At 42.3% G+C, this 17040-nt stretch overlaps 1 protein-coding gene across 1 annotated transcript in view; it reads left to right on the top strand.

Annotated features, from left to right (window-relative positions):
• The first annotated feature begins 877 nt into the window (after positions 1–877).
• Positions 878–17040, top strand: part of pgbd5 (piggyBac transposable element derived 5) — a 37289-nt gene continuing 21126 nt past the window's right edge. The window contains exons 1-2 of the mRNA XM_033613524.2: positions 878–1710; positions 8979–9409. Of these exons, the coding sequence (XP_033469415.1) occupies positions 1332–1710; positions 8979–9409 (810 nt within the window). The 5' untranslated portion in view covers positions 878–1331. The remainder of the gene's footprint in view (positions 1711–8978; positions 9410–17040) is intronic.

The following is a 17040-nucleotide window of genomic DNA, read 5'->3' as shown; positions in this document are numbered from 1 at the left end:
GGCATCAATATGCTGCCATAAGTAAGAGCACTATACACTAATCTATAAAAACAAGATGGCAGCCATCTCTGCCAAGTCAGTCTGCAGCCGATCTCAACACAAAAGACAAGGTACAAAACCTGATCAGAGTCTATGGTTGCAGCTTGTTTATTTATGATTAATGATGTTTGTAGTCTGATATGGCAACACATTTGACCAACTTTAGCAACAGTAACAGGCTAAGACACTGTTGACACTGTTGAATATACTCGTTTGAGGACATTGGGACTTTATTAGTGTTTTATTTGAGTAAATCACGAGGCTTTTAGATATGTTGCATTATATGTAATTTAGTTTTTGCACAGCCATATTATATTATATTATATTATATTATATTATATTATATTATATATTTATTTTTTATCATTACATCCCAAATAGCTAGGAGAAATTAAAAATGCATACTAAACAAAAGCTGAGGTCTCAGGAGGATATGGTAAACACCTGTAAAAATGTTAAAGCAATATTGGAGGTGGTGTTTGTGAAGTCTTTTATTATTATCATTATTATCATCATCATTATTATTATTATTATTATTATTATTATTATTATTACCATCATTATCATTATTATTATTATTATTATTATTATTATTATTATCATTATTATTATTATTATTATTATTTGTGGACCTAATTAAGGGGTGGGCATCCTGAAAAACATAGGCCTAATTGCAAGTTTTTATTATATTAATTTTCATGTGTATTTTATTTTCATTAGTCCTATCCTTTGATGATCCTCTCTGTGTCAGACATTTTATTCTAATATTATATTACAGTTTAATGCCTATGATTTTTCCACTCATGGGCTCCATCAGCCGCTCCTCTCTAAGTTTGGATGAGAAGCTGCATCTTATTGGACGGCAGGGCTGGGCTGTGGTGTCAGGTGATGCAGCGGCAGCCACTACTCTCTCTATTTTCCTCTCTTTGTGGAGAAATCACTGGTCTCCCAACCCGGATGCTGTGCCACAACTATCGATAATTTCTCCCAGTACGCAGCGCTGTAGGCAGAGCAAGGGGGCGGAAATATTTCAGTACCCTTGAAGCGGACAGCTCTCCCCGGATCCACACGCTTCTGACCGCCGGGCTCCACATCCGAGCCTGCAGGGCGGGCAGGATCATAATCATACCCAGGATACAGGAAGGTGCAGCGGCCACATTAGAGCCAAACACCCCCCTCCTGCTCCTGCAAGATCGTGACCACTTGCACGCCGCTGGAGCCGTAGTGGAAAGGGTGAGAAGGAGGGAGGAAGGAAGCGACAAGGGGGGAGCAGAGCATCACTACAGAGAGAGATGGCGGAGTGCGGGCGGAAGGCGCTGTCTCTCCTGGAAGCGGCCCGCTCCCGGTACGAGAGCCTGCAGATATCCGACGACGTGTTCGGCGAGTCCGGGGATGACAGCAGCGACAATCCCTTCTACAGCACCTCCGGAGACTCCGACTCCGACAACTACATAGCCGAGGTAGGCGAGGAGGACCAGCAGCAGCAGCAGCAGCAGCAGCCGCAGCAGCACCACCACCAAAAGAGGGGGGATAAGGAGAGCCGCGGGGGAGCAGGAGGTGGTGGCAGCGGAGCCGGCCCCCCGGGCTCCCTGTCCCGGAGTCAGGCTGAGGAGGAGGGCTGGACGGAGACTCTGCAGGATGTCACGGTGCCGCCGTTCAAAGAGACATATGGTGAGACGTGATGCACGACAGCATGAATAAGGTCATTTGTGCAACGGGGAACAAGTGTGTGTGTGTGAATGTGTGTGTGTGTGTGTGTGTATCTCTCTCTGTGTGGTGACTGGATGGAGACACAGCAATAGTGCAGCTCATGGTTTTTTTTGGGTCATGCAGGCCATTTACTGAGGCTCTCAATCTGGTGCCAGAGCTGCACACAAAAGGCTTGTGCTCTGGAACAACTGGATGCTTGTCTCACTATGGTTTGCGATGTGTGCATCCCAGTGAGTGAGTGACAGAGAGAAGCATGACACTGCATCGTTAATTGCTGTATTGCCAACGCTTAGCCTTTGATACCTCACCCTCTGGTGCTGTGGTGCACATGCTGTCCTGTGTGTGAGGGTGTGTGTGCAGGTCGCAGGGCAGGGCATTGGAGACATGCTGGTTAATTTAGAGAAACAGTGTGATGTCTCCCCTGGTTTTACACACTCACACACACATACACATTATATACTGCACTGTAAGCATGCAGAATAAATGCACACACATGCTTTCTCCTTAATTAACACAACTTATAACTGTATCAGCATGAGACACAAGCTCATGGCACTCTGATCAGGTTGCACACTTTCTGTTTGTGTCTCTGAATCGTGACAGCACTATGCACCCACACTGCTCCGTCTTCCTTTGTCTCGTTCTGTCTTTGTGATAAATGCCCCAAAAGCCTGATCTCATTCTGTTTAAAACCCATCATGTACAATGCCATCAGTCTGCCTCCTAAGAACAGTTTTTATCCATTTATCTATCACTAAGTACAGCGTGATGCATCAGGGGAGCAGGGGTTTGGGTTTATAGTGCAGTGCTTTCTGTCAGGCTTCGTTTGGATTTGCCCTCCTCTCCCCATCTCTCCTGCCTCGGCTGAAGCCACAGCGATGGGTGGAAATGCCATCCTGTATCCACTGTGACATGCTGCACTGTGGCACCCTTGGAGGTGCACCAGCAGCATATGGCTGTAGCAGATATGGACCAAGCTGCTCGCACATAACATGGAAACACACGTTGGAGCATTCATATGCAAATTGTTTAAAGCACAAGCACCAGACTGGATGGAGGTAAAGTGGCAGGAAACCACTGGAAATTAAACTGCATGCAAAAAGCTTTTAATGCCAGCAGAGTACGTCAAAATCCAAAATAAAAAGCCCAATATGATGATGATGGGATAAAAGTCTTTCGCTGTTGTGTCTGCTATTGGTATGGCACCCAAATTGAAGGTGGTGGCTTTGACCTGTCCCAGAAAGCAGGATTACCGAGCAGGACGCCAAACACAACCCGGAACAGCTCTGTTTACTTATGTACATGTTCCAGATTTGAAGGCTTTTCAGCGAGCCCGGTTATCCAGCTAACTTCAGTAATCCTGTTTCATGAGATATGAGAGGAGTGGTGCCTTTTTCACTTATCCAAAATAATCTGAACCAAACTATCATGAGAGGTTCTTTGGTGAGGTTACAGGATGTTCTGCCCTGTCCTGCTCTGTTTGACGTTTTACTGCTCTGTTGACCTAAGCTCTGGAGGCAGCAGGTGTGTCTGTCTGCTTCGTACAGCCTGGTCTGGTTTGTAAAGATACAGTTAGTGTCTGTTTACACAGCCAGTGTGGGTGTGGTCCCTCCATCCTGCATCATGATTAAGAGCTGCCAGACTGGATGGATGGCAGGACTGCCAGGGAGCATAATCACACTTCAGACCTCAAGTGGCCAAGCGCGTGCTTTGATTTTATCGGCCCGAAGAAGTAAAGATTGACTGCATCCCGAGCCTCGGCGTATCTACATAAATATGTTTTTCCATCAGTTGTGATGGGATGGGAGGCTGCTTAAGCCACTAAGTCGGCCCCTGGCAGACGCAAAGGAAATATCATGAGTGATAATTTTATCATATGTCAGTATTTCTCTATCTGCACACCTGTCTGGCTTTTTTTCTCACCTGCCTCCCTGTCTGTCTTCCTGTCTCGGCTGTGACGGTGCTGACACAGACACAGTGCTGATGTGACAGCTCCAGTCCTTGGAGACTATGCACCCCGTACATAAATCATCAGCCACCGTCAGAAAGCATCAAGTCAACCTCATGCAGACTCTCAAAGACTTCAAGTGGCTTGGGTTTTGGCTTTGTTAACAGCCGCAGTGGCAACTCCTGCACTTTCTTTGAACCTGTAGCAGAACTTTGAAACCACGCAGAGTTGCGGTTAACACAAGATCAGGCTTATAGGTGATGTGTTATGCTCATGTCAGTGAGAGACTGTTGCCACTGTGTGTGTGAGAGGTTGTGGCAAAGGACCAAGCTGAGGATTACGAAGCATAGATCCACATCTCAGATTATATAACCACCTTATCGTGATGTTGAAGGGAATTAAAGAGCTATTTATTCATTCACTTTGCTGAGCATGTCCGATAGATTACAGGGACTCTGCATATGTGAGTTTATCTAGCTGTCAGTCTGTCCTGTCTGCACAGTGCCTCCTACCGTTTGCACAGCCATATGGAAAAACACAGTCACACAGACACACAAAGAGAATTTTGATAATTTTCTTATTGAAGCATTTAGATACAGAGAGAAAGCAACTGTGATGTAGCAGCTGTTTGACAGGCAGAGATGCACGTCTGGGTCTTTCAATCCAACAAGGGACCTGGATATGCAAAGACAAAAAATAAAAAATGAAATGAAATAAAATGAACTATGGATGGCAGGAAAACAAACATTTATGCTTGACACAGAAAAAAATAACTGAAAGGTCATGTAACTTTGTCTATAGTGATTTATCGACTTAAAGTGGAATTGTATTGAAATGGTGCTCATAAAAAACAGGATAAAGGAAACCAAATTTCACAGTCAGATGTTCTTGTTTTCTTTTTCTATAACTAAATTCATATATTACTGACAATACGTGTACTGTACCGTGTAATCTTGGAGGAATCAGAATTATTTCCAATCAAATAAGACATCTTGCTGTCTTTTTCAGGCTTCTGGGAGAAACTTAGTGAGCTATTTCATGAAATATGGAAACTCTTACATAATGATAGTACTGTATGTACAACACAAAGGAAAATTGGACTGATATTATATGATACGACAATTCTGCTGTCAAAATAAATGATTCATAGCAAAAAACTAACAAAATGAATTTTTAATGTCTTTGTTGTACATATGAAGATTTTGTTCTCTGATGTAATGCACAGCAGTAGAACACAGATAATTTTATATGTGATCTGGCACTCTAATAGTGTTGTCATGATACTGGAATTTCTAACGTCCACGCAATACAGTTTCCAGCACTTTCTTGGGCAGCAGCCTACTAGAGTTGCTCTTGTCGTAGATATTTAATACTCATTGCTTCTAAAACTGGGTCCAGTGAGTGACCCCGACCCCGGGAACCCACTGGTTGTCTGGTTGTTACAGGTTGTGAACGTTAAACTTTGGTTACTGTAATTTGAAGCATTTTCTCGCACAAGTGGTGCAGTGGTTAGCATTGTTGCCTCACAGCAAGAGAACCCATGGTTTGAACCCAAGGTGGGGGAGCCCTTCTGTGCAGAGTTTGCATGTTCTCTCCATGTCAGTGTGGGTTTTCTCTGGGTACTCCGGCTTCCTCCCATAGTTCAAAAACATACAGGTTAACTAATGACTCTAAATTGTTCATAGGTGTGAATGTGAGCATGAATGGTTGTCTGTCTCTATGTGTCAGCCCTGTGATAGTGTTGCGACCTGTCCAGGGTGAACCCTGCGTCGCCCAGTGTCAGCTGGGATAGGCTCCAGCCCCCCCAAGACTCCTGACAGGATAAGCGGTTATAGAAAATGAATGAATTGAACTGAATTGAAAAATACTGATTTCACACCATTTGCCATGGGTAAAATTGGCATTGAGGGCATAAAGGTTAATTTTTCTTATTAAGATATATATTTAACAAGGCTGTAACATTACAATGATGACTCTTCTTGTCTTGGTTAGTAATAGATAACAACAAAATGACTTCAATAAATTTTAACAGTAATGTAGAGCAAGAAAGCGCAGCTGCTACCAGTGTATCGATACTGCAGAAAATAAATATTGAAACAATTTCAAGATTTCACCACTGACATGTATAGATAAATCAATATTTTTAATGACACCATTGTATATTGACATAAAAAATGTACATTTCTATTAATATTGTGGTATTAATTTTAGTATATGGCCCAGCCATAGCAGGGATTTGTCTGAGAGCGTACTCAGAAATCTCTCTCAGTCTCAGTGCTCTCTGTAATTTCCGCTAAAAACTGAGCTCAAAGCATGTTTCGTCTACATGAAGGGTTTATCCACCCCAACTACACGCTAATCTCCCATTCTTAAATCCGTGGCTATAAAAGCTCTACCAGGCAGATGTTTGTCCCTCGCCAATAGAAATACTACAACAGCTGATAATCATGAGGGATTATACTTCTGTCTGTGAGTGCAACGTAGGTGGAGTTTTGTAATGTGGGAAATTGATATTTGAAAGCTTCCTGTGTAGAGAAACATTAGCTAATATTAGTAGTCTGAAAGAAGAATTATGTAAATGTTTGATCCTGTTTTATCAGCGTGATGTAGGCCGTGCTGTAGATAAGCTGGCAGGGGTGTATAAAGAAGATCTATGGAGGAAATAGATTGAAACAATTCCATTATCTGTAAAAATGAGCTCCTCTTCAGGTTGTATTTTTGGCTTACTCCTGAGAGGAGCTGAGGTGAGTCATTTCGCCTCCGTGGACCTTCCATCTCAGTGTCTGATGTTTTTATGGAGGAGTGGCTCGATTTTTTGGAGTCACGCTGGATTTTACATTCAGCTTTCAAGTCTAATAGAATGCAAATGAGCGGATTTTGAGCCGCGGCCCGACTTCTTCTGCTGTCTTGGCCGCGAGCTGAGCTTTGTGGGCGTGCTTGTACTCTACTGTCTATTTTCTTCTTGTGCTCTTCCACATACCACTTAAATAGTGTACCATTTAGGTTTAAGCCTTGTACATGTTATCTTTAACTCAGCATTAAAAGACTTGAAGTAAAAGTCCTTCATTATTGCGGGTGCAGCCACTCAGGACTGGAGTCGGAATAGAGAGAATGAAAACCTTGTTCAACTCTGCTCAGAGATAATGAGATCGTGCTGTTCAATTGAGCCTGAAGTTGTTCTTCTCGACGTCCATACTCTCTCTCTCGCAATCAACAGCCTTAGAGAAAATATCTAATTTACTAGAGCAAACACATCAAGCCAGTCACTGCATTGTGTATTGATTGTGTGACTCCAATACATCACCTAAAAGCGTACACACAGAAAGCTTTTAAATGGAAGGTAAATGTAATTTTCCCTTCAGGAAACTAATTAATGACAATATATAAAAGAGGGAAAATAGCTTCATAGAACAGGGAGAAAACTTTTTGAATCCAGTCATGCTGTTTGAGGTGACTTAACCTTTTTTGTTAGTTCTACCCCCAAAGCTGTTTATTATAATTATTTTGTGCTATTTATCATTTAATTGTTATTTTAATATAACAATTTCAACAGTATATCTATTGCTTGAAAAGGAAAGTTCACCACAAAATCAGTCCCTCTTACCTGTAGTGCCATTTATGACTCATCATATCATATATATAAAGAATATATAATATAAAGAAACTAGATTGCTCTCAGCATGTGGTGCTCAAAGTTCTGAAAAATACATATGAAAAACACCCGTAGGCTCACCTGAGTTAGCTAATGTTACAGCTCAGCTGAGGAGGACAACTGTATTAATGTTGACATCTCATGCTGCCACAAGTACAAGCCTCTCATACATGAGTAGATGCACACTTTCTTCTGCACGGTGCAGTTCAGAAAGAAAATAGACCCAACATGAAACTGCTCACAACAAGGTCTGTGGATTATTTTGAGTAACCGGGTCAGGATTTCTGGAGAGAGACATTGCTGCTGCAGTGTTTCCCACAGAATCAGAATTTATGCATCTATTAAGCTTGTTGAGTTTGAGTCGCGGGGTGAAGATTTGATCAGTCAATCAGTTTTGTAGTTGGATCAATCAGAGTTGATCAGATCAGGTCAATGGATTGGATGAGAACGCAGCTGGTTTCATGTAAAATTGGTTGAACAAATGACGGGCAACACCTAATTCAGAGTGGAGTTCCTCTAAGAACTCTAACAGAGTATTCTATTTTTTGTATGGATTAAAAAAAGTTTCACTTCCACTGTGCCTGGCGTTGTGCCCAGAGTACGCTCTGCACTCTGAGAGTGTGGTAGTCCGAATAACGGAACATATATATTCCAACAGTGCTCCTAATTAACTTTCCAGCTCCAAAAATAGAAAATTAATGTGTGGCAGGCAGCAAATACTGCTAAAAATAAGTGTGTGTGGGAAACTCTTTGTTTTTTTGGTGCTTTGAGCACCACAAGCCAAGTGCCATCTAGTTCTATTATATTAGAGAGAAGGCAGACGTCTCTACAGCTGATCTCCAACACTCTGCAGCTCAGACAAAAACATCAAGGTTGATAAACAGCACTACAGTTAGGAGGAAAAATGGGTACATTTGATTTGGGGGTGAACTGTCCCTTTAAGGTCTGTTACGCTACAACGTGCATACAACCCTATCTTTCACCAGCTGGTGCTTTACTGACAGTACGACTTCTGACGCCTTTCATTCATGGCTCTCTCCTGACACGACTATCAGATCATGATCTTGACTCATTGCCTGCCATAACGCTAAAACAACAAGACACTGAAACCTTCGGCAAGCGTAGAAACGCCACGCTGTGACAAGGACGACAGTGTGGTGGCTGTCATACTGTGTAAACAGTCTAACCGCTGCCCTGGGCCTCTGACATTAACACCAAACACCGCTGTGGCTGATTTATGAAAAAGCACAGCGATTGTATGTGAGAGTAGTGTGTTCTTCTGACAGTTTAATACAATATAAGACTACCTTGATGGATGTTCTGTCTTTTACTGATTCGTCTTATGAGATGACAATGGAGTTTATGTAAGCAAGAGACTGTTTGCATGCATCCCACATAGCCTTGACAGTGACGGCTCAACAAAATCTAATTTTATCGTGTCTTACAGTGTCAAAAGAGAAACTTTTTATTCAGCAAAGGCAGTCAAATTGTAGGCCTGCTGCCAAACTTTAAAAAGTAGGATTAAGTGACACTTGCGTCTGTGAGTTATCCCACACGGGGCTCTCTATCTGTCAATCTGTCCGTTTCCCTCTGTCATAATCCTTTTTTGTCCTTTCTTTCCTGATCCAGGCCCCGCTCAGAAGATGCCAGCCACTGCCACAGCTCTGGACTTCTTCCAGCTCTTCGTCCCGGACAACTGCATCCAAAACATGGTCACCCAGACTAACATGTACGCCAAGAAGTTCCAGGAGCGCTTCGGCTCAGACGAAGGCTGGCGTCCAGTTACAGCCCAGGAGATGAAGGCCTTCCTGGGTTTCGTCACCTCCACCAGTGTGCACCGCTGTGAGTCAGTGCTCAGCATCTGGAGCTCGGGCTTCTTCAGCAACCGGAGCATCGCCTTGAAGATGAGCCAGGCGCGCTTCGAGAAGATCCTCAAGTACTTCCACATTGTGGCTTTCCGGCCGTCACAGGGAAGCAACCAGGGCCTGTACAAGATCCAGCCCTTCCTGGACTCACTGCAGCAGTCGTTTAGCTGCACCTTCAGACCTTCACAGACACAGGTGGGTGAACTCTCCTGCACGCCTGGGTGTCCCTAAGTCAGTGGTTCCCATCTGGTGGGTCGTGGTCCAAAAGTAGGTCACGGGTCCATTCTGAATGGGCTGGAAGTGACTTGCACACTTGTCAGATTTGTAAAAAACACTTTATTTTGAAGTACAGTGAATTTCCAGCGCAGAATTTTTATTTTGAAGTGCCGTTTCCTGCAGTAGATTAAGTGACAGCTACTTGACAGACAGCAAACTAGCTCAACAACATATCCAAACGAAAGTATGACGCTGACTGTATTAAACTGTTTGGACCTTGAACTAATGACTCAGCAGAAATCTGGACCCCATGGCTGGACCAGTTGGGAACCACTGCCCTAAAGCATCTTATAATTAAAGACAGCTCGGTGCTACATATCTCATTCTCATACTGATTCTACATTTCCGTGACCTGCTTTGAACATTATACTTTTTATTAACTCACACCCAGAACTTACTCGTCCTTCAGGGGTCAACGAGATTTAACAACACAGCTGACATCAAGCATTATATCTTTTATGACCTCTCATTAATAATGCAGGGTATTCTAAGAAATGCGACATATGAAACTTCTAGTGCTGATCTATGTTTGGCAAACAGCAGACAAAATGTTTCGAGACATTTTAAGTTCATATTTTAGACATCAGAGATTTGCTGACTCACTGTTTTCTGGTTGGCAGTGTATGTTCACTTTAAGGTATATGTATGCACTGTTAATACAGCAGCAAAGGAGTCCCCCAGTTACCTTGTAAAATAAAAATGCAAAGACAGTTTTCTTTTGAAGTAGGGTGAACCAACTAAATAGTTCCCCCAAGCAGCCCCAGTTTGAAACCGTCTACACAGCAAGTATTTGGATGAGGCAGTCATTGTTGACGACCTCCCCTCCAGAGGACTCACTTCCACTTGTTTTCAGTTGCACTGTACGCATTAGAGTTACATTTATGCAACTGGGGCAGTGGAGCGCCAGCCTTGCTACTCTATTTTGGGTGGGCTGGAAGTTTATTCGACTCCTACTTTACTTTCTTTTCCGGATGAACAGCAGCACTGCAGATTCTAAAGGAGCAGCGGATAAACAAACCAGATTGAAGTAGAATCTGTGATATCAAATTAGCACTTGTATATCATCTGTGTGCTCTTGTTCAACTTGAGAAACAATACAAAGTGATGCGCTCTTCTTGAGCAAAGAGAGGCAGCAGCAACCACTCAAGCATGTTTTCTGAAAGCTGATGAAGATCAAGTTTGAAGTGTGTGTTATTAAGAGCAGAGTGTTGTGGCAATTGACAGAAGGAACAGAGATCATAGTGTGTTGTTTCTCCTGATCGTCCCGAGTTAACATCTTTTTATTTACCACTGACTCATGGTTGAGAGAGGTCCAGTCACCAGAAATAAATTTCACCAGCTAGTTGCTCATTTTGTCTGTCAACCCTTCAATGCTGGGCAGGAAGTGTACAGTCAAATTTATGTGAGCTTCCCTGCAATTCAGTCAGACGTCGATAATTCTGATTCTGACTTCCGATCTAAATGCAACCCAGTGCATCTGCTCAAGAAATCATCATAATGTTTGTCCGGCAAGTTTCTGAGCTTCACAAGCATATAAAGAGGACCTACATTACTCAACACAGTGCCATTAGTAAGGAGAGATGGGGTATGAAATAAGCCAGCTGTCTTGCTTTACGTTGCTCATTAAGATAACCAACAACTCAAAATTGTGGGTGTTGAGTGTAATAGTGTGATCTAGAGTTATAGAACACAAACACTACATAAAAAATAAAAACAAATGAAAAGATAATTGTGCTCCATACACTGTAAGTGCCGCCATGTTGCTGTGACGTCATATGTGTTTATGTTGGCAAAATCAGGCAAACTGAATCTTTTCCAAGCTTCTGGCTTGCAATTCAGACATAAATGACCGCTCCATTGCAATTTTCCATGTTCCAAGTTCAATAGATTGCAGCATTTTTTAGTGAAAACAGCTGCCTCTTGCAGTTGAAATTGTGCTGAGAGCAATGAGAGTGGACCAAAACAGGAGAGTCGTGGGCCATAAAACCAAAACAATAAGCTTAAAGGGATAGTGCACCCAAAAATGAAAATTTAGCCATTATCTACTCTCCCATATGCCGATGGAGGCTCAGGTGAAGTTTTAGAGTCCTCACAACACTTGCGGAGATCCCAGGGGACAGGAGGTAGCAACAAAACTCCACCTAATGGAGGCTTATGACGCCCCAGATTCAAACGTCATTTTTGGGTGCACTATCCCTTTAAAGGGCCTAAAATAATCAGTAGAGCTAAGTCAGGTGATAATTCTCTGTAGGTATGTCACTACAAGCGACACCTTACACTTACACTTTACATGCTGTCATTTCAGCGATTGTTTATGTTAAAAAAAAAGACTAATGCAGCTTTAATCTTTCGGGGAGTGTTCTGGCCGAAATAGGCAGCAATAACAATGAGTTAGAAACGTAGAAAATAACCAGCACAGTTGCTAGAGGAAAATGTTAGCATTGTACATTTCTGGAAACCACAGATACGAAACATTTTTACATAGGTCTGATTGTGTGTAAATGAGCAGACTTTGTCATCAGGAGGAGGAGGGGATGGTGGACAGCGTGAGACCTAAGCGAGATGGCTGCCAAGCCGCAGACCAATGTTCAAAAGCAACAAACCGAAACATCCCAGCGTCTCCAGTTGTAACTGTGCCAGCAAAACTGAGTATTTTCAGCCAAAACATGATCTTGTCCTGAGCATAACCAAGAGATTTTTATGCCTAATCATAACCACACATTAACTACAGGGCTGCTGAAATGTAAAGAAACATAAAGTTCAACATATCTGCTACATAATAACCTGCAAATGTTACATATCTGTGGTTTGCAGAAATGATAATAAGAACAGTAGATTTTATTTATAGGCGCTTTTCAAGACAAGAAAGGTACAGTACCACCATTTATCCTTGGGAGTGGGTTGCATAAAAGTCAACCTGACGTATTCAGACTGTGGTTAGGAGGAGGGCATTGGGGTTGACTAATCATATTCCAGTGGGATCTTGATGCCACCCCTGTAGACACTGTCAAGCTCTTAAAAATTAATGAATTTCTGGGAAGCAGTTGATTAAATTGCCTTCCTGCACTATGAGTGCTATAACATCATCGTCATTGTGCGAGATGATGTCAGCGCTGTGATGCATTTGGGAACACAGGCTGTTAAGAGCAAACCCCCCTCCTCATATCACAGCCAAGTCTCAATCAGCGATGTCATTGTGCCGTCAAAGCAGTCTGAATGTAAATCCTGATGAGTTTATTGCATTGTGAAGTAATAAACGGTTTCATGTCTCTCCATCCACTTAAATCTAAAACTGACTAAAGTGAAACAATGAGGGCAGACCGGCTGTCAGACAGCGTGTGTGCGTCGTTAGCTGTGGAGATGTACATGTGTATCTAGGCCAGTTTGTTTTATCTGTTGGTTTTCTGTGCCAGGGGCAGAGAGTGGGCCCAGATAGCGAGAGTGGCACAGACGGAAACTGTTGCTCCACAGACAATGGAAAAGTAATCAGCCCATTTAATGACTGACGTAGAAGGAAGGAAAGAGGCTGATGTACTGGTTTGATTTTAGGCTGCAGCTAATGATTATTTTCATTATCATCTAATCTGTTGTTTGTTCTCACAATGAATCAATTAATCATTCAGTCAGTGAAATGACAAAAAATAGCAAAAAATGGAAATTACAGTTTTCAAAAGTCCAAGCTGCCGTGTTTAATATCAACAGTTGAGCACTGTTTGGTTGATATTAAAGGTCCAGTGTGTAGGATTTAAGAGGATATATAGAGTGTGCCAGTAAACCCGGAACTCCGTTAGCGCTTTTAGCACTCTCATCTAAAAGTCAATCCGTTTTTTGAATGGGATTTTGGTAAAATGCCTCGAATAAGGTCTGTGGTTAACAAAAGCTTAAGCGAGTTTCAGGTTTTGTACTACGACATAAAACACGTCAGTAAATACCCTACTTGTGAATGTTGAAGCTTTTACGTGTCGTAAAAAAGGCGGTTGCTAACAAGTTGCTCAATACGACTACAAACCCTGTCGGGGACATTAAACGTCATCACCCCTGAACAGACGAGAGTGCTGGCAGTCCATTACAGCTTCTTATTTAGCTTAAACAGTCCGATTTTCCCATTATACAATGTTTTTAAAATAAAGCGGCCGAAATCAGTTGAAAGCTTAGTGGCGGTGACGTCAAGAGTCATGCGACGTGGAGTAGTCATGTAGTCCGTTAAAGCCTAACGTTCGCTTTTTACTTCTGGCGATCGCATTTAAGCTTCAAATGCGGTATGAAAGGTGTTCATATGTGAAGATTATCTCGCTGAACAAAACTTGTAAGTATCATAAACTTGTGTTAGCCATAATCCAAGTACTGACATAATCCAAAACGCAATGCAAAAATCACATTCACTTTCTCTTCCGGGAACCAGCGCGATGCTAAACTTCCGGGTTTTGACGTCAGCCCTGGCACACTCTATTGGCAGAAATAGAATTTATTGCAGTAAGTATGACTGGAGTCTGTCATGTTGCACCGCCATGTTTCTACAGTAGCCCAAAACAGACAAACCAAACACTGGTAAACACTGCTAACTTTGATGTTATAGTGTAGATGACTTGATGTGACTTCAGCCAGATGATCTGACATGACTCTGGCCAAATTTGGTTATGTGAGGAGAAGCACTTGTTTTCAGAATCGGTTATCTGAATAACAGGAAGCATCACAAAGTACCTTCAGTACCTACAGTGCCTGTTTGTCAGACACTATAAATTGTCATGATGTACCAATTCTTTATCATTATTATTCCACAACAGTGGCTGGCGCAAAAACGCCTTGGCCAAAGTAGTTAGCAGCCCCTCCCCAACGAGCCAAACTACATCGGAAAAACAATGATTTTGTAACGTGCAGCCGCTTTATTTAGTGTTTTTACCAGTTTAAATCTTTGATCTGTTTGTGTTAGAGAGGAAGAGACCTCTGCAGATAATTCAGCTTCCTGTAAAAACCTCCTGAACAGTGAACGCTGAAGAAAGCCTAACCGGGATTCCCGTTTGGCACATGGGGGAAGTTTCATCTGGTTGCAATCTGCAGTCCTCACCACTAGATGGCACTAAATCCTACACAATGCTCCTTTAAAGAAGAAAACTGGCACATAGTCACCTGTTAGAAGCTGGAACAAGAGAATTTAGGGCATTTTTTGCTTAAAAAAAAGACTGTTTTGATTATGTGAATTATTATTATTATTATTTTGATTATGATAATTGATTAAAAACAATTCAGCTCTATTTTTAAGTGTCAAAAAATGAGAAACAGGAGGAAACTGCATCATCCATTTTTTTGTTCAAATACAGGACATCTCTCTACATGTGAGCCTGTGTGACCTGGATTTATTTGCCACTGAGTATTATTCAACATGATGTGGTGTGTGTGTGTGTGTGTGTGTGTGTGTGTGTGTGTGTGAACATGGGCGCTAACGTGTGAACAAATGCAGTGCTGAATATTAGCATGTCATGTCAGCTCCTGTTGACAGCGACGCTTCACATTTTCTGTGTCAGTCTGGCAGTTTTGCAGTCGCTAAGATGATCTGTTGACATTGCTTTGTATTGATTTGCAAGTGTAAAATCTTTGAGAGCATTTGTCGCAGTCCTCACAGAACATCCACTGCAAGACTGTGAGTTGAGTGAGTGGATTGATTTTCCTCCGTTCTTTGTCCAGCACAGGATTAGTGAACCCTTGCAAATGATTTACTCGAGGCATTCATGAGCACTACCTTTTTTTTCAGCTGTTAAGATAAGGTGCAGAGAAATATCTGGTCACCAAGAGAAGCGTGCTGCAGGAGCTACCGCTGTGCTAATGTGTGGTAGCGACAGGATGAGATATTTCTTAAAAGGCCGTTGTGGTTTGAGTGATGTCATCCATCCAGAGGCTAGATAGCCTAATTAATTTTCCACTTGTATAATCCATAACTCCATATTTGACTTGGAAATGACTTGTTGCGCTCCGTCCAGGAGCCGGAGAGAGCTGTTGGTCACTGCGCACTTCAGCTTTAGTCAAATCATGATGGAGCGGGAGGAGGCTGAGGCGGGGAAGACACCGGAGGAAGGGAGAGACATTTGAAATGCAAATATTGGTTGTGGCCAAAAGGAAATATTTGGCCAGGATTTATGTGTACTGTGCTCATGTAATTGTCCAAGAAAGGGTTAGATAATATTTGGTTTTGTGTGTGTGTTTCCTGTTAATGCCCCTGTTTGGATGTGTTCGTGAATGTGCACCAGCATTTAATACTTTAGTTAATCCCCGTTGGGAAATTCATCCTCAGTATCTCATCTGACCTTTTTGGACTATTTAAAGACAGTGAGCAGATCTGGCAAACAGTAAATGCACAAGAGAAAGAAGAGAGAAAGATGCCACAGTTCACCCTGCTTTTTTATATAAACTTAGACATTTCTTCAGTTGTGTTCATCAGTTTAATTGATGACCACAAAATCAGCAACAAACAAAACACAAAGATGTTCAGTTTTTTTGGCAGTGGCTCAAAAGTAGAGTGGGTCGTCCACTAATCCCAAGATCGGCGGTTCAATCCCCGGCTCCTCCACTCCGCATGTCAGAATATCCTGTAGCAAGATACTGAACCCCAAATTGCTCCCAGTGGCTGTTTCATCAATGTGTGAGTGTGTGCTAATGGTTACTGAGTAGCAGGCGGCACCATGTGTGGTAGCCTCGGCCACCAGTGTGTGTATGGGTGAATGTGCCATGTAGTGTAAAAGTGCTATGAGTGGTCGGAAGGGCTAGAAAGGCGCCATACAAGTACAGTCCATTTACCATTTATAATTAACAGACAAATTGTAGCCAAATTGAATCTATAAGGTCAAACATTGGGGACATGGTGGTGCAGTGATTAGCTTTGTCGCCTATAGCAATTCTTCCTTGTTCGAACCTGGGGTCGGGGAGCCTCTCCACGTGGAGTTTTTTATGTTCTCCTTGTGTCAGCGGGTATTTTCTCCGGGTTGCTTGGCTTTCTCCCACAAGGAGGTTGGTCAAACAGGTCAAACATTGTCTGAAATATTATTGTGCATATTATAAGCTTTAATCACATTTTTTCAAATACCAAATCATATTTCAAATGTTACTGAAATGTGTGTGCTCTGTGCTCTAAAACATGACAATGACAATGACTTGACTTGACATTTCTTTACTGAGTATTTAACATTGCAACTCATCTCCATTCAACAAAAACACACTCACATAATAACTCTTTCATGCACACACACACATAATCATACACACAATCACATACACACACACATACGTCCGGTCTTTTCAGGATCTCCCATGGGGCCAACTAAGGAAAAGCCCTAAGCACCTCTCTCATTCAGCTTAGCAAGAAGTGTGTGTGAGAGTGCACATATGTGTTTGTTCGAACTCCTCCCATTTTCCTCTGGGTATTTTAATAATAAATTTAACCGACTAGCATTTCTTTATATGTTTAAACAAAGCCAACAAGCATAGCACATCACATGTAACAGTGGCCACAGTCAGAGCAATTAGCACAAAGTAGTAGTAGTAAAAATTACATATACAGA

The sequence above is a fragment of the Epinephelus lanceolatus genome, chromosome 17, assembly GCF_041903045.1.
Source record: "Epinephelus lanceolatus isolate andai-2023 chromosome 17, ASM4190304v1, whole genome shotgun sequence".
Classification (NCBI taxonomy): domain Eukaryota; kingdom Metazoa; phylum Chordata; class Actinopteri; order Perciformes; family Serranidae; genus Epinephelus; species Epinephelus lanceolatus.
This window is presented reverse-complemented; position numbering and strand designations above follow the sequence as displayed.